General features: G+C 43.4%; 1 protein-coding gene across 1 annotated transcript in view; it reads right to left on the bottom strand.

Annotated features, from left to right (window-relative positions):
* The window catches only part of LOC109548675 (uncharacterized), a 36,114-nt gene extending 19,232 nt beyond the window's left edge, over positions 1 to 16,882 (bottom strand). Inside the window, exons 1-3 of the mRNA XM_033844606.2 lie at positions 16,779 to 16,882; positions 8,612 to 8,701; positions 3,604 to 3,730 (exon numbers count right to left, since the gene is read on the bottom strand). Coding sequence (XP_033700497.2) covers positions 3,604 to 3,730; positions 8,612 to 8,683 — 199 coding nt within the window. The 5' untranslated portion in view covers positions 8,684 to 8,701; positions 16,779 to 16,882. The remainder of the gene's footprint in view (positions 1 to 3,603; positions 3,731 to 8,611; positions 8,702 to 16,778) is intronic.
* Positions 16,883 to 26,790: the final 9,908 nt, after the last annotated feature.

Here is a 26,790-nt window from a genome sequence, read left to right as displayed (position 1 = left end):
AGGTTCAATCCCTGGTCAGGGAACTAAGATCCCACAAGCTGTGCAGCATGGCCAAAATAAAAGGAAAAAAAGAAAACTAGCATATTGATGAATAATCTAAATGAGTTGCAGATAGAATTGGGAAACAAATATAGCATAGAGAAAATGAAGAATTTGATAAAACAACTTTTTAAAAAACAAAATATTTTTCTCAGTACCTCCTATAAAACTATGTATCCATGAAAAAGCATAAAACATCTAAAAGCCAATCATCCGTAAATCAAAATTAGATATTTATGAATAAAATATTCTCCATTTACATTTACAACCAATTAATGGAGCAATTCCCAACCTATGAAGTGCCCTTAAACATCCAGCTCATTGGCTCCACAATATACACAATAAAGAGTGAGCAACTGGTAAATTTATTAACTACGCTCAGAAACGACGTCGTTGAGACAAACTGCAAAACAAACAAACAAAAGAAGCATACGATATAAAATGCAAAGGGACGTCAATAAACATGACACACTATTAATATATCTTGATATATAAAATTACCTTTTGAGTCTTTACTAAAAACGTGCACTATTCTAAGGCATCTAACAGCAATAATTTCCTTTAAATGGCTTGAAGAAACTTACCACAATTTTTCAAATTAGGACAGAAGACTCACAGTTTTCTGTACATGATCCCAACTGACACAGAAAGTAGTGAGAGAAACAGGATTTGAACCTAGACCTACAGACTAAGACAACATCACTTAAGCATGACTACCCAGACAAGCAGTATAAATTACATAATATTACAGAAAATTCCAAGAGTTTAAAAAGAAAACTTCAAAGGAGATGCAAGAAGACGTGAGCTGTGTAACTAAAAATGTTGTTCAGGCATCCCTCCTGGAAATGGTTTCTGGTTCATCATTGGAGGTGTCACTCCACCTCATAAGCTCTCTCATTAAGATGCTTCAAAATTAGGTGTAGACGTAGAATGAACGATGGTGCACACACAGGTAATGAAAAATATGGCATCAACAACAGTTTACTCAACAGTGGCACAAATATGGGGATGTGAACTTGGACACTTTTCTTAGGAGAAATTCCTATGCCATTTAACTGAGGCTGAAAGGGAATGGTCATTAGCGTATATGAAACACTGTCACAGTGCCCTTGAGACGTGCCTTTGTGTCACTCCACAAAAGCAGAAAAAAGAATGTGGAAAGACTAATCGGCCAGGCTCTGATGGTAACCTGGAACATGCTGAACTCTCCACTAAATAGCCTGAAGTGGTGATTCTGTGTGTAGCAGGAAAATGTTACAAGATATGAGGAAAAGCATTCTCTGTAAGAATTTTCTGTTACCCAGTAAACCCACTCCATAGAGAGTCCACCAGAAGTTGTCCATTAACTAAGGGTGGATTATCACAGCAAACAAACTAGAAAAATTTCAGAGCCTTGGACTATGTATTTCAAAAACAGAGTTATAGGCTTCCCTGGTGGCGCAGTGGTTGAGAGTCCGCCTGCCAATGCAGGGGACACGAGTTCGTGCCCCCGTCCGGGAAGATCCCACATGCCGTGGAGCGGCTGGGCCCGTGAGCCATGGCCGCTGAGCCTGCATATCCAGAGCCTGTGCTCCACAACGGGAGAGGCCACAACAGTGAGAGGCCCGCGTACCGCAAAAAAAAAAAAAAAAAAAAACAGAGTTATAGAGGCACAATCATACAAACTTAGAGGAGTACAAAATCAGGAAGGGTATACGTTTCCCAACTAGGTAGCACAGTACACGAGTGGAAAAAATGCAAGATATGTGTGTCAGATTCTATAGGACCTTCAGATGGAACCATGAGCTTTACCCACAGATGCCAAAGTAAAGCCCTGAAATATTCACATAGTCACCTCATGAAAGATTGGGGATTAAAAAAAGGATCTCTCTGTCCATTATCTTTACAGTTTTCCTAAGTAAAAGTTACATACGATCCATTCAAACTGGCTGTTACACACATCCTGCAGTTTGTGGCAAAAGCAGAACACAAGAAATGGCTGAGGGATCTAAATAAGCAGACAGGGCCTGAGACGGCTCCATGCAGGTTCTGAGGTGCCAGATGGAGTAAGAGGGCAGCCAGTGTCTCCCATCTTCTGATTACGTATCCTAAAAACATCAAATGTGGATGGAACTGGGAAAGGTTCAGGTATTGAGTCTGGAGGCATCAGCTCTTATCTATATGGACTGAGAACTGAGCTTCCAATAAAATCATGCCCTGAGGGAGAGATGAGGGGGCCAGAAACCCCAATAAAACAGCTCGCTTCGGACAACTGGCACTCAATTGAGCGGGAGGCTTTGGGATCACTGGGCAGCAGGGACTCACCGCCAGCCTGCCAGACTCACGGCCTGGTCTCGACCCTCCTGGTGGGCATTTCTCTGCTCAGGGCCGCTGCCAGCCCGGACTGGCAACCTGTTCTGCTGAACATCCCTAGGCAAGATACGAGTGCCAGGGAGGGGATGGATTCCTCCCTCCACAAAGCGCCTCCTAGCCCATGCTGGGCATGTTCCAGGAATGGGAACTGGCTTTCAACTTTCACCACAGGCCACCCTTAGCCAGCAGGAGCACACTGAGGAAATTTTACCGTCATATTCAATGCATGAGAAAGCTGACCGTTTTTCCCCCTGCTGCCAACACAACACACAGACATCAATAAATGACACTAATAAAATGTGGTACTATTTAAAAGAGAAACGAAAAACAGCCCGCCTCACACTCCTCAAAGTCAAGCAACAACCAGTTCACGGGAGCCAGATACGGACCGTTGTAGATCATGATAAAGACTTTGCCTTTGTCTCTGTAGGAGCTGCAGCACCACTGCAGGGTGAAAGAATGCATTTTACATGTTGAAAGAGTGATAAGTTATGGAGAAGAAAAACTTCCCTCTGAGAGTTCATAATAATAAACAAACATTGGTATTCTCACAGAACTCTCCAACAGGAGTGTTCAGAGTTTCTCAAACACTATTATAATAATGAGGCTTCCCCTCAGCCCTTCTGAGATCTGACCTACATTCAAACTTTGATACAATCCCAAAGGCACTCACCTCACTATCTACAGCCTAGGGCTCTTTCTCTTGCTACAAAGTGGGTAAAATATTCAGAAACAGAAATTCCTCCAGTTAAGAACAAGAAACATGATCAGCTATGGATTTTCCGGAAACTTAGTTCTTTGTTCACCAGAGGATGGAGGACATTACCAATGGGTCTAGAAAAGTATTTCAAAAATTCATCCACTACTTGCCTCCTTCTGAATACACAGGGAACAGTATAATATGCAGAAACATAGTTCTTTTCCTAGAACTCCATAATCAAAAGCCCATGGGTAGAAAACAGGAAAGTGGGTGTATCAAAAGCTTGCCGTAACTACATGGGCTCTGGAACAACCCCTGATGCATCATGAAGTGCGCAGGTCATCGTAAGAAAAGGTAGGTTTATGCTCCTGATGCCATATCATGAAGCGTTTCACATCTGAGTCAACAGGGATTTCATATCAGTCAAGGAAAACCAGCTCAAATGAGGCACACAAAGGAAATGCAAAGATACCAAGGGAAGATCGCTACTTCTAGAGGGAAGTTATCCTCACCTAGGGAGAGCAGGTTCCTGTAGGTCTCCAACATCACGTCCCTGTACAAGGCTTGCTGAGCGGGTTCCAGGCATTCCCACTCCTCCTGAGAGAATTCTATGTCAATATCCTTGAATGTCAACTGTTCCTGAAATGAAAATACATTTCACCAGGGGGTCCTGGGGAGAGTTCTTATTTGCACACAAAATGACAAGAAGAGAGGGGTAAGGATGAATTCAGTTGAAGTACGTTTTCTGACAAATCCACGTAAAGGTATTTGGAGCAAATTATCAGTCTCTAATTTTAATTTCTTATGCTTTTTCATGAGATTATGATATCTTCCAATTAATGTGGAGTTTTCATTTTTGTGGAAATATATGAAATACATACAAATAAAATTCAAGAATGGATTGTCTATATATATGCAGAAGTATTACATATTATGTTCTACATACTGAGTGATACTCAATATCTAGATGAGCTATAGAATGAGTGATGTCTTAAGTCCACAGTGGCTTTAAAAAAAGTCAAAATCTTAAATTATGATGATGACGACAACAGCAATGACTAACAGTGGTTGAATACTTCCTATATGCAAAAAACTACTCTAAAGGCTTTATACATGTGAGCTTGTCATCAACCTAACAGCTCTTTACAGTAAGATCTGTTCCCATCTTACAGAGGAGAAAACTGTCAGAGACAGTCTGAGCAACGCAACTGAGGTTAAGAAGCTAAGAAATGACAGAGCAAGCATATGAACTAAGGTGGCTGGGCTCTGGAATTGAAGCTAAAGAAGCAGAAAATTTAGTAACAGAAAGACCAGTGAAAGTACACTGACAGAGAATTCCTGGAGAAACCTTGAAAGGTCACTACAGATGTGGGCACACACAAAAATGTACATAAAATGTTAGTAATATTATTACTATTTAAACCATTAAGGGAATTCCTTGGCAGTCCAGTGGTTAGGACTCTGCACTTTAATTACCGAGCACCCAAGTTCAATCCCTGGTCATGGAACTAATACCCTGCAAGCCGAGCAGTGTGGCCAAAAAACATTTAAAAAATGAAAGAGAAAACAAAAAACATTAACAGGAGAGTGTAGAAAAAATTCAAGGCCATGGAATATATTTAAGACATCATTTCAACTGAAAAAGATATCTTACGCAGTAATAAAATCATGATGTCCTTTATCAAACCATGCACTTGAACATTCACAAACTCTTGCATAAATATGTAAACACACAATTAACTGAAATGAGAGCTGTCTCTGGACATATTTTTGCATCATTTTTTTCATCATCAATTTTATTCAAGTGAATTTCAGCATCTTTGGGACAATGAAAACGTATCAGCTATAGTAAATGGTACTAACATGAAAACATAGGATACTTTAACTCTGATCTCAATAGATACCTATATTCAAAAATATAAATACAATTTTATCCACTAAAATTGACATATGAAGGTATTAATCAGTTAACTAGAACATTTCACCATACACCATAATCAAAAGAAAACACTTGATGCGTTTCTCTGTAACTACCCTGGAGTGAAGGGGGCTGACTAGGTCTCCTGCCTTTTGCCACGGTACGACGTGCCTGCGTAGAGGCAACTAGAAGAAATAACAGGAAAAACAGAGAACAAGAGTGAGAAAAACAGAAAATGTGTCAGAGAGTTGGAACAGTTAACGTTCACAAATCTGAGGAGATGGACAGGCAAAAAGTTAAAGGATGGAAAAAGATAATCCGTCCTAAAGAGAGCACAGGTGACTATATTATACCATACAAAATAAAGACAAAAACTGACATGAAACAAAGGCTGTTATATAATGATATAAGGTACAAATCACCAAGAAGATATAAAAATTATAAACACATATAACATTAGAGCTCCCCCCCAAATGAAGTAAACGTTAATAGAGATGAAGAGAGAAGTAGACAGCAGCACAATATCAGTATGAGACTTCAACACCCTAGCTCTACCTACAGATAGAAACAAAAAGATCAATAAGGAAACAGAGGCCTTAAACAACAATATAGGACAACTGTACCTAAGAGACATGTACAGAACACTCCACCCAATGACAGCAGAAAACACATCCTTCTAGAGCACACATGAAACATTTTCCAGGAAAGACCACATCTTAGGCCACAAAACAAATCTTAACAAATTTAAGAAGGTTGAGATCATAAAAAGTATCTTCTCCAACCACAATGAAAAGATACTAGAAATAAAGAGCAGAAGGAAAACAGGAAAATCCCCCAAATGAGGAAATTAAACAGCCCATTCTTAAAGAAGCAATGGGTCAAAGAAGAAATCACAAGGAAATTTTAAAAATATTTGAATGAGAATAAAAACGCAACATACTAAAATTTATAACATGCAGTCAAAGCTGTATTAAAACAAAAGTCAAGGACTCCCTGGCACTCTGGTGGTTAAGATTGTGCTTCCATTGTAGGGGGTGTGGGTTCGATCCCTTGACAGGGAACTAAGATCCCACGTGCTGCATGGCACGGCCTAAAAAAAAGGTCTACAATGTTAAATGCTTACAACAAAAGAGGGAAAAGCAGGACCTCCCTGGCGGTCCAGTGGTTAATACTCCATGCTTCCACCGCAGGGAGCATGAGTTCGATCTCTGGAAGGGGAACTAAGATCCTGTATGGCACACAGCATGGCCAAAAAAATAAAATAAAATAAAATATTTTTTAAAAGGGAAAAGATGTCTACACTGCTGTTCAAGAAAGTACTGAACGTCCTAGCTAGAGCCATTAGACAAGACAAAGAAATCAAAGATATGAAAATTGAAAAAAGTTAAAATTGTTTTTTTGCAGGTGACAAGGTTTTATATACACAAAACAAAAAGATCCCACAAAAAAAACGACTACTTCAAAAGAAAACTTTACAAAAGTTGCAGCATAAAAACATCAGCACAGGGCTTCCCTGGTGGCGCAGTGGTTGAGAGTCCGCCTGCCGATGCAGGGGACACAGGTTCGTGCCCCGGTCCGGGAAAATCCCACATGCAGCAGAGTGGCTAGGCCCATGAGCCAGGGCCGCTGAGCCTGCGTGTCCGGAGCCTGCGTGTCCGGAGCCTGTGCTCCACAACGGGAGAGGCCACAACAGTGAGAGCCCGCGTACAGCAAAAAAAAAAAAAAAAAAAAAAAAAAAACATCAGCACAGGGCTTCCCTGGTGGCGCAGTGGCTGAGAGTCCGCCTGCTGATGCAGGGGACACAGGTTCGTGCCCCGGTCTGAGAGGATCTCACATGCCGCCGAGCGGCTGGGCCCGTGAGCCATCGCCGCTGAGCCTGTGCTCCGCAATGGGAGAGGCCACAATGGTGAGAGGCCCACGTACGGCAGAAAAAACAAATAACAAACAAACAAAAACATCAGCACAGAAAAATCAGTTGCATTTCTATACACAATGAACAATATCAAAAAATATTAGAAAACAATGCTATTTACTATAGCATCAAAAGAGATAGAATACTTAGCTAAGGAGGTAAAAGACTCGTACACTGAACACTACTAAACGTTGCTAAAAGAAATCCATGGAGATACAAATAAATTAAAAGACGCCCTGTACTCATGGACTGGAAGACTTATGAATCTTAAAATGACAGTATTACCCAAAGTGTTCTATAAATGCAATAGAATCCCCATTAAAATTTCAATGGCAATTTTTGCAGTCATAGAAAAAATAATGCTAAAATTCATAGGGAATCTCAAGGGACCCCAAGAGCCAAAATACTCTTGGAAAAGAAGAAGGAGGCCATCATTTTTAGATTTCAAAACATATTACAGGGCTTCCCTGGTGGCGCAGTGGTTGGGAGTCCACCTGCCGATGCAGGGGACACGGGTTCGTGCCCCGGTCTGGGAGGATCCCACGTGCTGCGGAGCAGCTGGGCCCGTGAGCCATGGCCGCTGGGCCTGCGCGTCCGGAGCCTGTGCTCTGCAGCGGGAGAGGCCACAACAGTGAGAGGCCCACATACCGCCAAAAAAAAAAAAATTACAAAGTAATCAAGATGATGTGGTACTGTCAGAAACGCAGATACATAAAACAATGGAGCAGATTAGAATACCAGAAATACTCCTTGGTATATATGCAAAATGTATTGACATGGATGCCAAGACTGTACAACAGGGAAAGGAGAGTCTCAATAACAAATGGTGCTAAGAAACTAGATATCTACTAACAAAAGAATGAAGCTGGAACACTGCCTGCATCAAAGGTAGAAACTGTGTGTCAAAGGATGCAATCCAAAGAGTGAAAAGACAATTTCTGAGGAATGGAGGTGTGAAAGTGATTTAAAGAATTTCCAACTGTCAGAGATTTAGGTTGATTTCATAGTTTAAATTCAATGATGGACTAAAACACATTCTACCACTGACGTCTGTCTCTGAACTGACCATTTCCATTCCCTATTATTAAGATTTTGAAGTCAGCTACATTTAGTTTCAATTGCCTTAGAAAAAGCCAGAACAAATTTCTCCTAATTGGTCTGATATCCAGATTTTACCAGGTATTGTGCATTTTAAGACCTGACTCCTACGTGCAGCTTTTTTTTTTATAACATCTTTATTGGAGTGTAATTGCTTTACAATGGTGTGTTAGTTTCTGCTTTATAACAAAGTGAATCAGCTATACATATACATATATTCCCATATCTCCTCCCTCTTGTGTCTCCCTCCCACCCTCCTACATGCAGCTTCTTTATCCTGGTTTATAGAGAGCGGACACTGCATCCACATGGGACCCCAGAACAATTACTGCTGCCCAACAGCTCTGACACCACATCTCCAATCCTGCCCAGGACTACGCCCAGTGGAAACCATTGGCTCTCCTCGTCCAGATCACTCTGTCATAGGGAAATGAAATCTAAGTGGAGCTGACAGGGACTGCGGGAAGGCTCTTGGTGACTGTGAAAGTACAAGTGTCAACCAGGATACTTCAGAGTCAGACAAGATTAGCGAGTCCAAAGAAGGGCATTTCAGAAAGAACAGAATGAGAATCAAATGAAAATATGACTTTACCTGAGAAACAGCCATTCCTGGCTCCTTTTCTTTCCTCTCCCTCCTCTTCCGGGCTTCTTCCTCAGGCAACATGAGTCTTCAGAGGACAATCTTGAAAGATGAAAACATGCTTAGAATCAAAAGACCCCATTCCTGTACCACAACCATAAACACAAGGAAGATATCTCCATGTGGAACAGACAGTCCGCTGCCCACTGTCCCAGGAGGGGCTCAGGACAGTAACTCCCACACAGAGACCAACACAGGAGTTTCCCACCCTTTCTTCAGATCTCGCTCCCCTCCTGGTGAGGCCCTCACGTACCCAGCAGCAGCGGGCACCTCAGCTGGACCCGACGATCCCCTGCAGGTCACAGACCAGCCCTGATCCAGCCCCACGCAGAGCACAGCCCTCACCCTCAGCTCAGATCTCAGCCCTCAGGAATGGGGGGACTCAGAATAACGATGCTCAGTGATGGATACAGAATGGAATCACCTCGGACACTTTAAATACTATTGAGGTTGGACCACATACCAACTATATGAAGGGAAATCTCTGGTCAGAGGGTACAAAACATGTATATACAAAACGCCTCAGCAATCTAATGTGAAGCCTGGGTTGAGCACCACTCAGAGCAGGCAAGCCCAGCACACCTAGCACTTTAGTTTTCTTTTGCAGCTTTACTGAGGTACAGGTGATAAATAACAACGCTGTACACGTGAGGCACACAATGTGATTATCTTACAGATGTATACACTGTGTAATAATTATCACAATAAAGTAATTTACCCTTCCATCAACCCACAATTACCCACGTGTGTCTGCGGGGTGAGAACATTTAAGTTTTACTCTCTCAGCAAATTCCAACTATATAGTAACACAGTATTAACTACAGTCAGCATACTGTACATTGGATGTCCATGCTGTACTTATTCATTTCACAACTGAACTATTTGTAACCTTTGGCCAACATCTCCCCAACTGCCCTACCACCCAAGTCCTCATAACAACCTTTATACTCTATGGTTCTATGAGTTTGACATTTCTAGTTTCCATAAAAAATGTGTGTCTTCTTCAACCAAAATTATGTCAGAAATAGTAGCAGTAATGCCAGAATGTCATAATAATAATTTATGGCTGATATAAATTTCTATATACACTCATTTGTCAACAGACATTTTGGGTCTTTCTACATCTAGACTGTTGGGAATAATGCAATAATGCTCATTGGAGTGCAAATATTTTCTTCACTGGAATGATTTTGTTTCCTTTGGATATCTAGTCACAGGTGGGTTTCACAAATTGTGTGCCTGTTCTTTGTTTAATTTATAGGAAACTCCATATCGCTTTCACTAAGAGCTGAACCATTTACATTCCCACCCACAAAGCATAAGGGCTCCCTGTTCTCTATACCGTGTGTGCGTGCGTGTGTTTTGTTGAGACAGGTAGGGAGAGGACAGTAGAAGAACCAATACTGGCCTGGGAGCAAGAAAGTAGCAGCTACATTTCCCAAGGATGTGCCTCTGGAATGCAGATCACTGTGGTGTTGCTGGCACTCTGATTCTTGGAACAATCTTTCCTACATCAAAGAACTTAATGGCCCTTCTCAAGTTGTGCCCACAGATACATACCTACCAGAGTCTCTCTAATGAACACGTTCTGCCGTTTCAAGCTTACTACTCATAATTTCCCTTCTGGGCTCAAGTAAACTTACAAAATCTCATAAATCCAACACAGTCTCCATATGACCCCTATTCACTCATCCTGCTATAAAATACCAGAAAACATTCCAAACTCTAATAAATCATGCCTGAGGGCAAAATACATATGAGACACCCAAGGAACCACCAGACACAAAACACCATATTTTTATTCACAGACCAAACACTGATCTCATAAAGCTATATATATAAAAGAAAGATGTTTCCAATGATGCACATGCCTCAATGAGAACCTGTAACCAAGGACCCTATGGGAACTTCCCAGAACAGAGCCCCCCCTCGATGCTCTCTCTGCCTGCCTTTTGTCAGTAGAAAACTTTAGTCAAAGAAAATATTTAATCATAGAAGTCAGAAAATGCAGAAAGAAAGGAAAACAGTCAAGCAAGACAAGAATACTTTAGCCATTAAACAACATCAAGGACCTTTAGTTTCTCCTCAAGGACTATAGATAACATTCTGAGCCCTGTCCTTTGAGCTGTTTTGCAGATACTGAAACCCCCACCAGGTGAAAAAAGTTAACTGTATGCTGCCCATAAGGACGTAGACCCCAGCCTGGTTAGAACCAGAAGTTTGATGATGTTGACTCCCATTTACCTCACCAAGCCATCAGAAGAATGTCCACAAGCTGATCACGCACCCCACAATGCCCTTCTCTCATCCTGTCTTTAAAAGTCTTTGGGGCTTCCCTGGTGGTGCAGTGGTTAAGAATCCTCCTGCCTCGGACTTCCCTGGTGGTCCAGTGGTTAAGACTCTGCGCGCCCAATGCAGGGGACCCAGGTTCAATCCCTGGTCAGGGAACTAGATCCCTCATGCAGCAACTAAAGACCCAGCACAGCCAAATAAATAAATAAAGATTTAACAAAAAAAAAGAATCTGCCTGCCAATACAGGGGACACGGGTTTGAGCCCTGGTCCAGGAAGATCCCACATGCTGCAGAGCAACTAAGCCCGTGCACCACAACTACTGAGCCTGTGCTCTAGAGCCTGTGAACCACAACTACTGAGCCCATGAGCCACAACTACTGAAGCCCGTGCACCTAGAGCCCGTGCTCTGCAACAAGAGAAGTCACTGCAATGAGAAGCCCACGTGCCACAATGAAGAGTAGCCATTGCTCGCCGCAACCAGAGAAAAGCCCGCACACAGCAACAAAGACCCAACACAGCAAAAAATAAAATAAATTTAATAAATTAAACAATAAATAAATAAATAAAAGGGCACAGCCCCTCCTCAGGGCTTAAAAAAAAAAAAAAGTTCCCTGAAAGCCTTCAGGGAGTTCAGGGCTTTTAAGCACAAGCTACCTGGACTCCTTGCTTGGCACCCTATAATAAACGCTGCACTTTCCTTCACCACAACCTGGTGTCAATAGATTGGCTTCACTGCACGCAAGCAAGGGGACCCAAGTTTGGTTCAGTAACAAACCCAACATCTACCAGGAAAACATTCCAAATTCTCTTTTGTATCTTTCACAGTGGATCTGAAACTTTCTTCATTTGCAATCCCAAATACTAAATAACACTGAAGTATCCTGAATCCCTCCTGTGACAGTGGGCAAATGATCTCTGCAATTTTCCCTATATTACTACCCTAAAAACTGCATGATTCTTAACCTCCATAACACCCAAGTCACCTGTGGAATAGATGCTGTGGGGCACCCTCTTGAGTCATCACCTAAGGACAAGGCACCCATCTTCCTGCACCCAAAGATCCCTGTGCACTCAGCTCAGGCCACACTTTTTTTAACCACAATGGAGGAAAATGTTTCTCTTTGCCTAAATCCACTGTCTTCATTCCTCCTCAGGTAGGATCATGAAATACCCAATTAAACAAATGCACGTAAACCTCAGTGTCAGCAGCTAGGTCCCAGGGAACCTGAGCTAAGACACTATGGCACCTCAAACCATGCAATGCACCCACAACTACCCATAAACCCAATTCCAGGTGCTCCAGCCAGAACTCAAACACCCTTTGCCAGCAGTTCCACACACCCCACAAGGGACAAATGCAAATACCATTCATTGGGCTCATCTTGAAGCTCCCACTTGCTGCCATATCCCTCCTGCAGACCACTATAGGTTCCCTTCTAATTCCCCATTGTTCTGCCTCTTCTCCATGCACTCATGGGAAAACAGGGCTAAAAGGCATAAGGACTGCTCAGCAAAGGAGTCGCAACAGGAATATTCACAAGCTACCTCCCAAAGAACACTGGGCATTCACTTGACCTTCAGTATGAAGGTCAAAAATTGGCCCTCAGGATTCTTGTCTCCTGTTCTCCACACTCACAGGCAATTAAAAAAATACCCTAGCTGTCTGAGGGGGCGCTCCTTCATGCCCCATTAGGCTCTAGACTTCTGCCCTCACTTAGCACACTAAGCGTGTGTGTGCTTACACACACAGAAATCATTATCCGTGATTCTGAGCAGATGAACTGCTGAAAGGCAAAGCTCCTGTCCAAGTTGGCGACTGGTCCCTGGATGTGCACAGCCTGGAACACTGGGGGCTACAGCGGAGCAGTCACACAGCACACTAAACATGGGGACACCTCAGGACACTGCACGAGGACACCAATTCTGTAAGACTTTTTAGGACTCCCTACATCTTTTGGTTCTTATTTTGAGTTATTAAGTAGCCACATGGGGTAAGGATCAATTACAGTTGAAATATTCAAAACAAACATGGGAACCATCCTTATCACCTACCCTGTTCACCTGGTCTTCCCTGAGGATTATTTAGCCCAACCCACAGTCTTAGCATCTAAACATATCCCCAGAGTGAGATGCTGCAGCCATCCCGGAAGGAAGAAAAACACTGTACTCCTTCGATGGAGGAAACACAATAAAGACTCCAAACCAATAGAAAATGGCATTTCTTGGGAGGGAGGGGGGGTGGGATGAATTGGGAGACTGGGATTGACATATATACACTAATATATATAAAATAGATAACTAATAAGAACCTGCTGTATACGAAATACATAAATAAAATAAAATTCAAAAAAAAAGAAAAGAAAATGGCATTTCTGATGATGTTGATTGATACAGAGGCAATAAAACCTGGTCAACGTGACAGAGATTGTCGGGAAGGGACGGAGAGACCTCTCTGAGCCTAATCCTGAAGGAGCACAAAGGGCCTGAGCCACTGGGATTTAAAGGCAGAAGGTAAGAATGGGAACTAAGATTTGAGAGAGAAACGGTTTTGCTGTTTGGGAACTTTTGGGGTAAAGTGAACCATGGGAAAAGGGCCAGATCCCACGATGAGGCAGGAGACACTAACGGGGCCCTGAGGATGTTACAGGGATGTATAGCAACAGTGAGGAGTTCGGATTTTGTCCTGAGGACAAATAAGAGCCAGTGAAGGTCTGAGTGCCAGAATTGATATAAACTCTTCAAATTTACACTTAACGCAGAAAAATACATCTGACTATGGTCACTTCCCCTCTGACCCTATGTTCTTGTCTCCATTCTAGCATTTTGCTTTTGTTTTTCATTCTGGGAAGACAGGGACCCATTCAAAATTCTAAATAGAACTGGACACTCCTCTCTAAAAAGAACTGCCACACACAGACACATACACAATTTGGCCAATCATTTCAGGGCTCAGAGTTACCCAGGCTGAGAGTTTCTGGTCTAGTCTCTCATCTCCATGTTACAAGTGGGCTCCCTGAGGCCCAGAGGGGAGACACGTATGAGAAAGTCCAGGTTGAGTGAACAGAATTAGGGGAACTGAATTCTGAAGTGGGATCCAGAAGGGCCAGTGGGCAGAGTTTGTCCTTAACATCCTTCCAACCTAAAACACCAGGACCATCTTTCATTTGCCTCAGCAAAGGAACCTTCTGTTTCAAGGTCTGATCTGGTACCAAGCATTTAATTCTTCTTTTCCAGAAGATTGCAGTAAAATCTTTTAAACATGCAGATTTGCAAAAATATACCACTGGTGAAGAAAACATTGGAAAGAGTCAGGTTAGAAATCAGCTCTGAGCAAACTTCATCATGAATAGAGGAGCACTGATGGAAGAAGGTTCCAAGTCACTATACCCAATCCTTCAGTATCTGTAGAGAACAGTCAAGAGGGACCTGAGGGAAGCATCTCCCTATCACTTCACAGCTCACTATCTTAACAGATCAAATACAATGGAAAAAAACTGAATATTAGACTAACTGGTTAAACTAGGTTTTGACTGCTAATATAAAAGATGATTGACATCTTAACATCATCTTAACTCATCATAACAGTCTAAAATTATTTACTAGTTACCAAAGAATTTTTCCAATACACAAGATAAAGAGGAGACAGGAGGCAGGCCTCAAACAAACCTTAAACACATTTTAAAAAGAAATATTTTGTGAATTGTTTTAAAATTCTGGTGTGAAAGTTAAAAAAACTAAGAATATATCATATTTAGAAAAGAATCACATGAGTTGATTATACAAAACCAGCAAAGCTTATTTCAGAAGTTTATAATTACTTACAGAGAAGTAGAAACTTAATGCACCAAGATTTATTCCAAGTTATAAAAAGAATTAAGTGTAAAAAAAATGAAAAAGAAAAAAAAAAGGAAAGAGAAAAAAGTGAATCCATTAGAAAAAAACTCACTTTTAATGTTCCTTCAAAGAGGCACCATGGGGCTTCCCTGGTGGCGCTGTGGCTGAGAGTCCGCCTGCCGATGCAGGGGACACGGGTTCGTGCCCCGGTCCGGGAGGACCCCACATGCCACGGAGCGGTTGGGCCCGTGAGCCATGGCCACTGGGCATGCGCGTCCGGAGCCTGTGCTCCGCGGTGGGAGAGGCCACAGCGGTGAGAGGCCCGCATACCACAAAAAAAAAAGGGCACCATGCAGTAACAGTCAGTCATTTCTTGCCCCACTTCTCTCCCCTGTGCTCTCATGCCAGGAAAAGGAAAGGGGGTGACCCACAGCTGTCTTGAGTCAAGTCACTGCCCCCTGGCTGAATAGGGACTGGAGATGGAAGTTATCTTCTGATACAAATAACTGCAAAATGCACAAACCTTATAAGGAAGTTTTCCAATTCTCACGCTCATCTGTATAATTTAAGCAAACAAATTTTAAATTTACTACATTCTGAAACCACAGATCATACATCACAGCTTAATCATCCACATCCAAACAACTCACCACCACCCACCTGGATCCAGTTTCCGCTCTACCTGCACTACTAGGTGTTTCCATTTCATTCTGTTTCTTCGTCTCCCTAGATCATCTCGGTCTGTGTCTCTCCTTTTGCTCCCCTCTGCTCTCCTGCTGTTCCTGCCCTCCTCTCTATTTCCTCCCTCACACCTGGCCTGCCCGACTCTGCCACCTGTTCCCCCCCTTGATGCTCTTTCTTCCCCCATCTCTGCTCCCTCTCTGCCCTCCGGGTTACACCCCTTCTGTCCGTGATACATTCCCTCCCTCCTCACTCTCTGGCACCCCAGGTGGCTATGGTTCCTTGGTGTTGTTCTTTCTTCCTCTGCTGTTCTCTCTCCCAGCACCTTGATGCTCTGAAGGCCATGGTCCCACCTCATTTACCCTCTGCCCCCGTTCTCTGTGTGAAGGGCCTCATCACTGTTGCCTCCCTTGCTAACGCTGAATCAGGGCCCCTCTATCTATGTTTTCCTCTAATCTGTGGCAATCCCTCTGTATAATTCACTTCTTTACTGTATCCACCTGTTACTTGCAAGGCTTAGTCTCTTTCATTTTATTGTCTCTTTACAAGTCCCTAAGCCAATCCTCTACGTCTCTATTGGTTCTCCCTCATTCTTTTCTCATCTCGGTTTTCCTATTGCTCTCTCAGTCGCTCTCTGTCTCAGCTTCTCCCGGTTCCCCTCGCCCACGTATTTACAGGGATGGCGACTGAATAAGATACCCGCCTACCGGAAAAACACATTTTCCAGCGGGGAGACCGAAGAACATTGGGTGTCACACGGCTGGCCAGGTCACCTCCCCCTACACGGGGTGAGGGGAAGGCCTGACTATGAAGGAGAGGCCTGCGGAGCAGAAGGACCGGCCTGAGGAGACGCGAGGACAGAGGGCCTGGGAGGGAGGGAGGGGGGCTCAGGAGAGGGGCGGGCTCTCCAGAATCCCGGGACCCGGGAGAGGACGCGAGCTCTCCGGGAGCAGGGCGACCGGCGCTGCCCTCCAGGGTCCGAGAGGGCGAGGCTGCGCAGCCGCGAATCCACCTCGCGGAAGAGGGCCTTCCAGGGGGAGGGCGGAGGCAGTAAAGGGCTTTATGAAGGAAAAAGAAGCGAAAGGCGAGGTCTACCTGGACCTAAGGCAGAAAAGCCAAGGGCTCCGGGACCCACCTCAGAGCGATTTCAAACGCAAAGGAAAACACCAGACCTGTGACGGCGACGTCTGGATTTACTGGGGGCGAAGGCCGGGTGCCGGCATTTTAAGTACATAGTGACTCCCAAAACGCTGAGGGTGAAGTATGGTGGACCACGCAGCACAAATTCACACTAGAAAGAAGAAACTTACCTACTGCAGCGCGTGACTCCCAAGACACTGAGGGTGGGGTATGGTGGACCACGCAGCACAAACTCACACTAGAAAGGAGAAACTTACCTAATGGAGCGCGAGGTCCACGCCGAGCTCTCTGCTTCCGGTTCCGTTAAGAAACTGCGCACGCGCAGAGTTAGAGGCAGGGCTTCCAGGAACGTGAACGATTGGAGCGCGACCGCGAAGGGCGGGGCAAGGGAGTTCACAACCTCGCGGAGATCGCCAGGGGCGTAGTAAGGGGCGGAGGTATGTTACTTCCCGGCGCTTTGAAAGTGCCGATTTTAAGTTACTATTGTAAGGTCCGTTGGCCCGGGGGGTAAGAGAAAACATCGACCAGTATGAGGTAGGAGAGGCAGCGGGACATAACGACCTCACCTGTTCTGGGAATCAACAAGAGACTCTAACATCCTGCCCAGAAAACAATGTGGCTGACGGGAAATGGGGCTTACGCCCCACAACAGACCAACCAACACCTGGCCCTGCTGTATCCTCACCAAATAAGGAATTACCCTGTATAGCAAACCACCCCCTCCCCTTGCAAGCCGCCTTCTGCTTTTACCCCAATAAAAATCACCCTCATCCAGAACTGGGCGCGACTTCTCTGGCCCCTTTCTCTCGGACCAGTGAACCTCGCCCGGGAGCGCTCCCTAATAAAGCTCACTTGAAGCTTTCCTCTGTTTCGCGGTGCCGTTTGTTAAGATGCGACCTTACAACTATCATCTAGAAGTTTTATGGTAAAAGCTTTCCAGCTGTGTGAGCCACTGATGTAAAACTAACGTTTCCTCCTAACAAGTTGAAACGGCTTCAGTAAAAAGCTGTTTTTACCAGCAGTTTGCTCGCATGCCGCGTTCCAGAGGCTCAAGCAATTCAGAGGTTGGGAATGTGGGTCTCCGAGTGGTAGCTGTAGGGCAGTGGTTGGATCTGGGAACATTTCCTGCAGTTAGAATTAACTGAAGCAGTTTGAGGAAACAAAAGCTAGGTTTGTCCCTGTATTACAAACTAGAATGAGAAATACAAAATTCTTCCTAGGTAGAATGTTCCATTTCAGACTGACATCCTACAGAAGCGCTCTTCCGTTTCTATTCCTCATTCAGCCAGGAGACCAAACTCAAAACTCTGCTCAGTTCCAGAGACTCAGGTACAAAACCTGGGGTCTGAGACTGGAGAAATAAGGCATGTGATAATGTTCCTCACTAACAATTGTTTTGGAAAAGCAATACATTTTTTTAAATTGTTATAAATTGCATTGTTCTTTCTTTCGGCTGAAGTGCTTTATTTGCCTTTTAAAACCACCCCCCCTCCTCCCCCAGTTTTATTGAGATGTACTTGACATACATCACTGTATAAGTTTAAGTTGTACAGCATAATGTTCCTACATATATTGAAATAATTACCAAAATAAGGCTAGTGAGTATCCCATCATCTCAAATACATGCAATAAAAAGACTATATATATATATATATATATATATTATTAGAACTGCATTATTGGTACTTCCTTGGTGGTCCAGTGGTAAAGAATCCGCCTTACAAGGCAGGGGACGCCGGTTCGATTCCTGGTCAGGGATCTAAGATCCCACTTGCCGCGGGGCAACTAAGCCCACGCGCCACAACTACTGAGCTGGTGCACTTCAACTAGAGAGCCTGCGTGCCACAAACTACAGAGGCCACACGCCCTGGAGCCTTCGCACCACAACTAGAGAAGAGAAAACGACCCACACGCCACAGCTAGAGAGATGCCTGCGTGTTGCACCAAAGAGCCCGCGCGCCGCGATGAAATATCCTGCAAGCCTCAACGAAGATCCCGAGTGCTGCAACTAAGACCGGACGCAGCCAAAAATAAATTAAATAAATAAATCTTTAAAAAAAAACTGCATTATTCATTAAAATACCTGCTCGATTCCACACTTGTTTTGTTGTTGTTGTTGTTGTTTTAATTTTTGGCCACTCCCAAGGGTATCTGGGATCTTAGTTCCCTGACAAGGGATCAAACCCAAGCCCCCTGCACTGGAAGTGTGGAGTCTTAACCACTGGACCGCCAGGGAAATCCTATTCCACACTTTTGAGAGTTACCTTTAAATATCTTTCAGAAAAACTTATTTATGAAATGATAGTTAAGTATATAATAAACGATGTAATTTCAAACTGACTATATATTCATTATGAGGGTAATTAGAAAGTTTCACTTTCTATATTCAAATTGTAATATATTTTAGCTCTTTGTTTTTTTATTTCGAAAAGTTCTGTCAAGTGTGGATAAAAGAGCCTATAAAATATACAGCCTTTAGAAGACATTGGGATTTATTTCCATCTAAAGAATAATTAAGTTGCAATATTTCTAAGGGTATTTAGTAAGGAGAATGTCCTGGTGTAGCACATATATAAATACAAGAAGATATATCACATTTTAAAAGTTGCAGTGACTCAAATTTTGTGAACCCTATTAGGTAGATTACTCTGTATTATACAATATTTCTAACTAGCCATGTTGGCAAAAAAGCCATTTCAGCATGGACTTCCATGATTCCAAGCAAAGAAATGAGTCGATAGTGGAACTTTTCATTAAACACAGAAGAATAGAGGAGAAGCCAATTATAGGGGAAAGTCATTTTTTGAATGGAGAGTTTTGTTGCAGGAAAATAAATATATTCACAAGGGGAAAAAACCCCTAAATTTCCTAAATCACAGGAAGATTTTAATATGTCTCCCTGTATTTCATTATGAAACAGATGCAAACAATTCAAAAATGTAAAAAACACAAGGATATAGTTTGAGACACACACACAAACCCTGTCCTAGAAAATTAAAAAATACACATTTTTGAGTTCAGATGGAATGACTGAAATATTTACCACTGTCAGACTTAGGTAGGGACAGGTTTTATTCCAAATGATTATTACAATATAGAGAATGCTCCAGCCATAAAATCTGTAAAGCCTTAAAATTCAGACCAGAAAAGAACTTTTTTTTTACACCAAGAGGTCAACAAGTGGGAAAACTCCCATAGGGTGGAGTGGATGACCAGGTGGCACGAGCTTACATACCTGGGGGATGTTTTACGCTAAAGTCACCTATGCTTGGTTAAGTTCCGGCAGCGCTGTTGTTCTGAATTACAATGCTTAAAAGGGGTTCAAAACATAGGCCCCTCGGGAGAGGAGAAAAGCATAAGTAACTTTTGATTAAATCATGGTAACTGCCATTATATCCAGAGGTAACTGAAGACAAACAATAAGGCAATGGATGGGAATTTGGAGGATTCTCATCTAGCTGGTTTCTAAGTAAACAAGGGGGCTATCAGGAGTCTTACTGAAATTAACGGGGAAGTGTACTTCTTAGCAAATAAACTGTTTCCTTCCACGCAAAAGAAGAAAGGGAGGTCTTTAACCTTCAATATTTTCCAGAGTTACAGACTTGGAGTAAAGTCTAACATTGTCTCTACATAATATGATATCAAGCAAAATTCAAAAAATAATAAATACACGTTATATTTGAAAAATGGAATATTAGAAATTTAAACCAATAATGATAATAAAAAACTTGCCCAGGAACCTCAGCACTTGAGTTTGGATGGTATTGAAGGACCCTCTATGCTCATCGTGCCTCTGCTGTGTCTGTCCCTGTCACGTGCAAGAGAAATCATTGTGTTGAAAGATGTTGCTCTAAATCATCAAGTCAGAGGTCTGTGAACTATAAACTGAATAAAAAACCCTAGAGGTTATTTTAAGACCAAAATTGTTATAACTCTATTTCTGTTTTGTAGGTAAGTTCATTTGTACACTTTTTCTTAGATTCCACATATAAGCGATATCATATGATATTTGTCTTTCTCTGTCTGACTTCACTCAGTATGACAATCTCTAGGTCCATCCATGTTGTTGCAAATGGCATTATTTCATTCTTTTTATGGCTGAGTAATATTCCATTGTATATATGTGCCACATCTTCCTTATCCACTCCTCTGTTGATGGACACTTAGGTTGCTTCCATGTCCTGCCTGTTGTAAATAGTGCTGCAATGAACACTGGGGTGCATGTGTCTTTTCGAATTATGGTGTTTCAACTTTTTTTTCTAAAAGTCCCTGGGCAAGGTACCACTGCTGGGGAGGGGATGCTTTCCTCCCTCCACAGAGCACCTCCTGGTCCGTGCTGGGCTGGTTCTAGGCACGGGAACTGGCTTCAAAGTTTCACCACATGCTGCCTAAGCCCACTGGAGCACATTGAAGAATTTTCACCATCATCTTCAGTCAATATCACACCCTTTGCACATGAGAAAGTTGAGTACCTCCCCCGACCCCGGCTGTCATCACAACAAAGAGACATCAATAAATGAAACTAATAAAAATACGGTAATATATGAAGGAAAGCAAAAAACAAAAATCAGCCCACCTCAGGCTCCTCCAAGTCAAGCAACAATGAGTTCACAGGAGCCGGATGGCAAGTGTAGCAGTTCATGACCAAGAATTTCCCTTGTCTCTGGTGGAGCTGCAGCACCAATGGAGGATGAAAGAACACATTTATTTTACATATGGATGGAGAAAGTGATAAGTTATGGACAAGAAAATTTCCTATAAGAGTTCAAATAATAAATAAACTTCTGTATTCCCATAGAACTCTTCAAAGAGGGGAGAGTTTCTCAAACACTATTAATAAGGAGGCTTCCCCTCAGCCCTTCTGAGATCTGACCTGTGTTCACACTTCAGTACATCCCCAAAGGTATTCACCTCACTCTCTACAGCCTAGGGCTCTTTCTCCTGCTACAAAGTGGGTAAAATATTCAAATGAGACGCAGAAATTCTTCCACGTAGGGAAAAAAAACATGATTTGCTGTGGCTTTTCCTGAAAACTAGTTCTTTGTTCACCTGAGGATTGAGGACATTACCAATGGGTCTAGAAAAATATTTCAAAAATTCACCCACTGCTTGCCTCCTTCTGAATACACAGAGAACAGTATAATATGCAGAAATGAAGCTCTTTTCCTAGAACTCCTAAATTGAAAGCACATGGGTAGAAAACAGGAAAGTGGGTATGTTAAAAGTTTGTTGCCATTGAGTTTTATAAATAAACTGTGCTCATTTGCAGAAGACATCTGACTATTGTCTCTCGTACTCTGACCCCCCCTATTCCTGCCTCCATCCTAGCATTTTTGTTTTTCTTTTTCAGTTTTGAGGACTGAGACCCGTTTTAAATACTAAGTACAGTTAGATACTCTCTCCAAAAAGAACTGCCACACACAGAAACACAGCCAATCTGGCCAATCATTTCAGGAGTCACTGTTGCTCAAACTGAGAGTTTATGGTCTAGTCTCTCATCTCCATGTTACAAGTGGGCTCCCTGAGGCCCAGACGGGAGACATTTCTGAAGATGTCTAAATTGAGTGAATAGAACCCTGTGTAATGGAATTCTGAAAAGGCCACCTGAGGGGCCAGTGGACAGAGTTTGTCCTTATTTCCCCTCTCATTTAAAACACCATCTTCCGTGTGCTTCAGCAATGGAAACTTCTTGTTCAAGAACTGATCACACTGATTACCAAGCTTGAATGGCATTCCAGGAGCTTAGGCTTCAGGTTGAAGGCTACAGGGAGAAGGGGAGGTTTGTATGCGGAGGAGTGAAGGGCTCTTACAGGGAACAAATGGGAGTGTGGGCAGATCCAAGACAAGGAGATAGTGATGGGCTGTTGCAGCCGAGAGAAGATGGAGTCCTGGAGAACATGGGTGCAGTGATGACAGGAAGAATTCTGGTAATTCTTCTCCAGAAAAATCACAGTAACGTAAGTGTATTTTTAATGTATTTATTTAATGTATTTAATGTATTTTTAATGTGAAGTGGACTTCACCCCGTGTACATTAAAAATACAGAATAGCAAAACATAGCTGAAAACCTTTTTAGGGGTCAGCTTAGAAAGAAACTATCAGCAAACTTCTTCATCATGAATACAGGGGCTCTGATGGAAGAAGGTACCAAGTCAATCCAGTCCTTCCTTCATCATTTGCAGAGGACAGTTAAGAGGGACCTGATGGAAACGTCATCTCACATCTCGCCATTTCAACAGATCACAGAAAAAGGAGGAAAATGGAATAGAAGGGAACTGGTTAAGCTAGATTTTGAATGTTAATATAAAAGATATTTGACATCTTTGCCAAGTACTCATCAAAATAGACTAAAATTATTTATCACTTACTGAAGTACTTTTCCAAGGTCTCAGATAAAGAGGAGGAAGCACACAAACATCAAACAAAAATGTCAAAAATATTTAATGGGAAATAATTTGTGAATTACATTAAATCTAAAATTTCTGGTGTCAGGAATTCACTGGCGGTCCAGTGGTTAGGACTCTGCGCTCTCACTGCCGAGGGAGCGGGTTCAATCCCTGGTCGGGGAACAAAGATCCCGGAAGCCATGTGGCGTGGTCAAAAAAAATGAAAATGCTGGTGTCAAAGATTTAAATAATTGAGAATCTATCATATGTAGAAAAGAACGACATGAGTTAATTATAGAAGGCCACCAAAGCTAAGTTCAGAAGTCAGTAATTATTTATAGAAAAGTAGAAATTGGACATATTAAGATTTATTTCAAACTCCGAATAATTAACTGTAAAAAAGAAAAAAAAAGTAAATTCAGTCCAAAAAACCCCCAAGAGTTTTAACATTTCTTTAAAGAGGCACCTTGTGGTGACAGGCATTTCTTTCCCCACGTCTCCTCTCCCCTGTCCTCTACCCCATGTCAGGAAAAGGGAACGGGGTGACCGACAACTGTCTGAGTCAAGTCACTGCCCCCGGGCTGAATAGGAATTACAAAAGGGTATTATCTTCTGAAACAAATGATTACTAAATGCACAAACCCTATAGACAGTTTTGCAATTGTCATCCTCATCTGTATAACTAACCTAAGGCAACAAATTTGAAAGCAGATTCTGAAGCCACAAATCAATGTATCACCAATTAATCACCCCTATGCAAATACACCACCCACCTGAATCCGGTTCCCCCCTCTAAATACACTACTAGGTATTTCCATTTCATTCTGTTTATCGATCTCCCTATTTCTTTCTTTTTGTTCCCCTCTGCTCTACTGGTGTTTCTCCCCTATTTCGACCCTCACACATGTCATGCCTGCTCTACAACTTGTTTCCCCTCTCGTTGCTCTTTCCCCTCAATCTTTGAATGCCTTAAATCTCTATGTCTTCCTGCCTTTCTTTCCCATCTCTGCTCCCTCTGTGCCTTTGGGGGTAAACCCCTTCTATCCCTGTTATGCCTCACTTCCACCCCATTCACTGGCACCCCAGGTGGCTATGCGTCCTTCCTGCCCGCTCTCTTCCTCTGCTGCTCCAATCACTAGTTTTCCTGCTTCTCTCCCAGCATCACAATGCCCTGAATGCCAAGTTTCCAACTCCTTTATCTTTGCCCCCGACGCTCTGTGCCGAGTGCTTCACCACTGTTGCTCCCCCTCCTATCAGACTCAGGACTCCTCTCCCTATGTTACTCTCCTACCCCTGCAGATCCTGTTTTAATTACTTTTTTTAATTTTAGAGAACTGTGACTTTCGAGGCTAAATTTCTTTTATGTTACTGTCTCTTTGCAAGATCCTCAGCCATCATCTCTATTCTCATCCGTTTTCCCACATTCTTCTCTCCTCAGTTTTTCTCTTTCTCAGTCCTTCTCTGTCTCTGCTTCCCCCGATCCACCTCGCCTACCTATTTGCAAGGATGCGACTGAAAAAGACGGCTGCCTACCAGAAGAGCACATTTTCCAATTGCGCTGAATACAGAAAAACAATGGCTGTCACATGGCTGACCCAGGTCACCTCCACAACGGGATAAGGGGAAGGGCTGGCTACAAAGGGGAGGCCTGCAGACCAGAAGGACCACCCACAGGAAGACGCAAGGGTCTGGGAGGAAGGGTGGAGGGGGCGTGGCGAGCTCTCCAGAATCCCAGGACCAGGGAGAGGACGCGACCTCTCCAGGAGCAGGGAAGCCAGCACTGCCCTCCAGGGGCGGAGAGGTCGAGGCTGGGGGGTAGATGTAGTAAAGGGTATTTACTTATTTATGCAGCACACGGGATCTTCGTTGCCACGTGCGGGATCTTCCTTGCCGCCTGCGAGATCTTCCTTGCAGCATGCAAGATCTTTAGTTGCGGAATGTAGGGAACTTTAGTTGTGGCATGCGAACTCTCAGTTGCCGCATGTGGGATCAAGTTCCCTGACCAGGGATGGAACCCAGGCCCCCTGCATGGAGAGCACAGAGCCTTAGCCACTGGATCACCAGGGAAGTCCTGGTAAAGGGTTTCAAGCAAGAAAATGTCGAAAGGCAGCTCCCACGTGGACGAATGGCAGAAAAGCCAAGGGCAGGGACCAGCTTCAGGGTGAATTTAAACCCAAAGGAAAACATACACGACCTGCAACGGACCTGTAGGTGATGTCTGGATTTACTTGTATCCCGGATGCTGGGATATAAGGTCGAGCCTTTCCCAAGACTCTGAGGACAGAACAAGGGGGACCACGCATCACAGACTTACAGAAAAGGAGACTGTTAAGTGTGGACTTCACCTCGTGTACTCCAATTCCGGTTCCAGAGGAAAGTGTGGGCGGAGAGAAGCAGGGCTGGGGGTGGGGCGAGTAGGGAGAGCAGATCAGCGCAGATCAGCGCAAAAAGGACTGTAGGGCTATCCGGGGAAGGTGCTTCCCTGGACCTTGACCTGTTTATTTTAAATTACTATCTGTGACAGTTTTTGCTGCTTTTTTAAAAAAATTATTTATTTTTGGCTGCATTGGGTCTTCGTTGCTGCGGGCGGGCTTTCTCTAGTTGCGGGGCGCGGGGGCTACTCTTCCTTGCAGTGCGCGGGCTTCTCATTGTGGTGGCTTCTCTTGTTGCAGAGCATGGGCTCTAGGCGCGTGGGCTTTAGTAGCTGCAGCACGCAGGCTCAGTAGTTGTGGCTCATGGGCTTAGTTGCTCAATGGCATGTGGGATCTTCGAAAACCAGGGCTCGAACCCGTGTCCCTGCATTGGCAGGCAGATTCTTAACCACTGCGCCACCAGGGAAGTCCTCTGTGACAGTTTTAAGGTAAAAGCTTAAAATTTTGTGGGCCACTTACGTTGGAAGCTGTTTCTGCGAGATGAAAACGGTTTCAAAAAAGCTGTTTAGCCAGCGGGTTGCTCCCATACCCTGCTAGCGAGGAGAAAGCAGTTCAGAGGCCTGGAAACTTGGGTCTCCAAGTGGTTGCTGTGGGGCAGTGGATTCAGAAATATTTCCTGCACTGGGCGTTTCTCTGTATTACAAACTAGAACAACAAATACAAAACTCTCCCTAAGTAGTAAGTGCTACTTCTTACTCACACCCTAAAGAACAGCTTTTCCATTTTCTCTTCACATTCAAGCAGGAGGCCAAACTCAACACTCTGCTCAGTTCCAGAGACTCAGGGACAAGACCTAGCATCTGAGACTGGAGAAATAAGGCATGCGAAGTTTATCTTCTTATCATAGAAGTAAGCTGGTGAGGACTTCCCTGGTGGCACAGTGGTTAAAGCATCCGCCTGCCAATGCAGGGGACATGGGTTCGAGTCCTGGTCCGGGAAGATCCCACATTCCGTGGAGCAACTAAGCCCGTGAGCCACAACTACTGAGCCTGCACTCTAGAGCCTGCAAGCCACAACTACTGAGCCCACGTGGTGCAATTACTGAAGCCTGCGCACCTAGAGCCTATGCTCTGCAACGAGAAGCCACAGCAATGAGAAGCCTGCGTACCGCAACAAAGAGTAGCCCCTGCTCGCCACAACTAGAGAAAGCCTGCGTGCATCAAGATGCAACGCAGCCAATAAATAAGTAAATAAAGGCTCAACTTAAAAAAAAAAAAAGCTGGTGAGACATGAGCTACTCTTTTTTTTACTTTTTTTGATGTGAACCATTTTTAAGTCTTTACTGAGTTTGTTACAATATTGTTTCTGTTTTATGTTTTGATTTTTTTTGCTGCGAGGTATGTGGGATCTTAGCTCCCCAACCA

The sequence above is a fragment of the Tursiops truncatus genome, chromosome 19, assembly GCF_011762595.2.
Source record: "Tursiops truncatus isolate mTurTru1 chromosome 19, mTurTru1.mat.Y, whole genome shotgun sequence".
NCBI lineage: Eukaryota > Metazoa > Chordata > Mammalia > Artiodactyla > Delphinidae > Tursiops > Tursiops truncatus.
The sequence above is the reverse complement of the archived record's forward strand: the minus strand, read 5'-3'. Positions and strand labels throughout refer to the sequence as shown.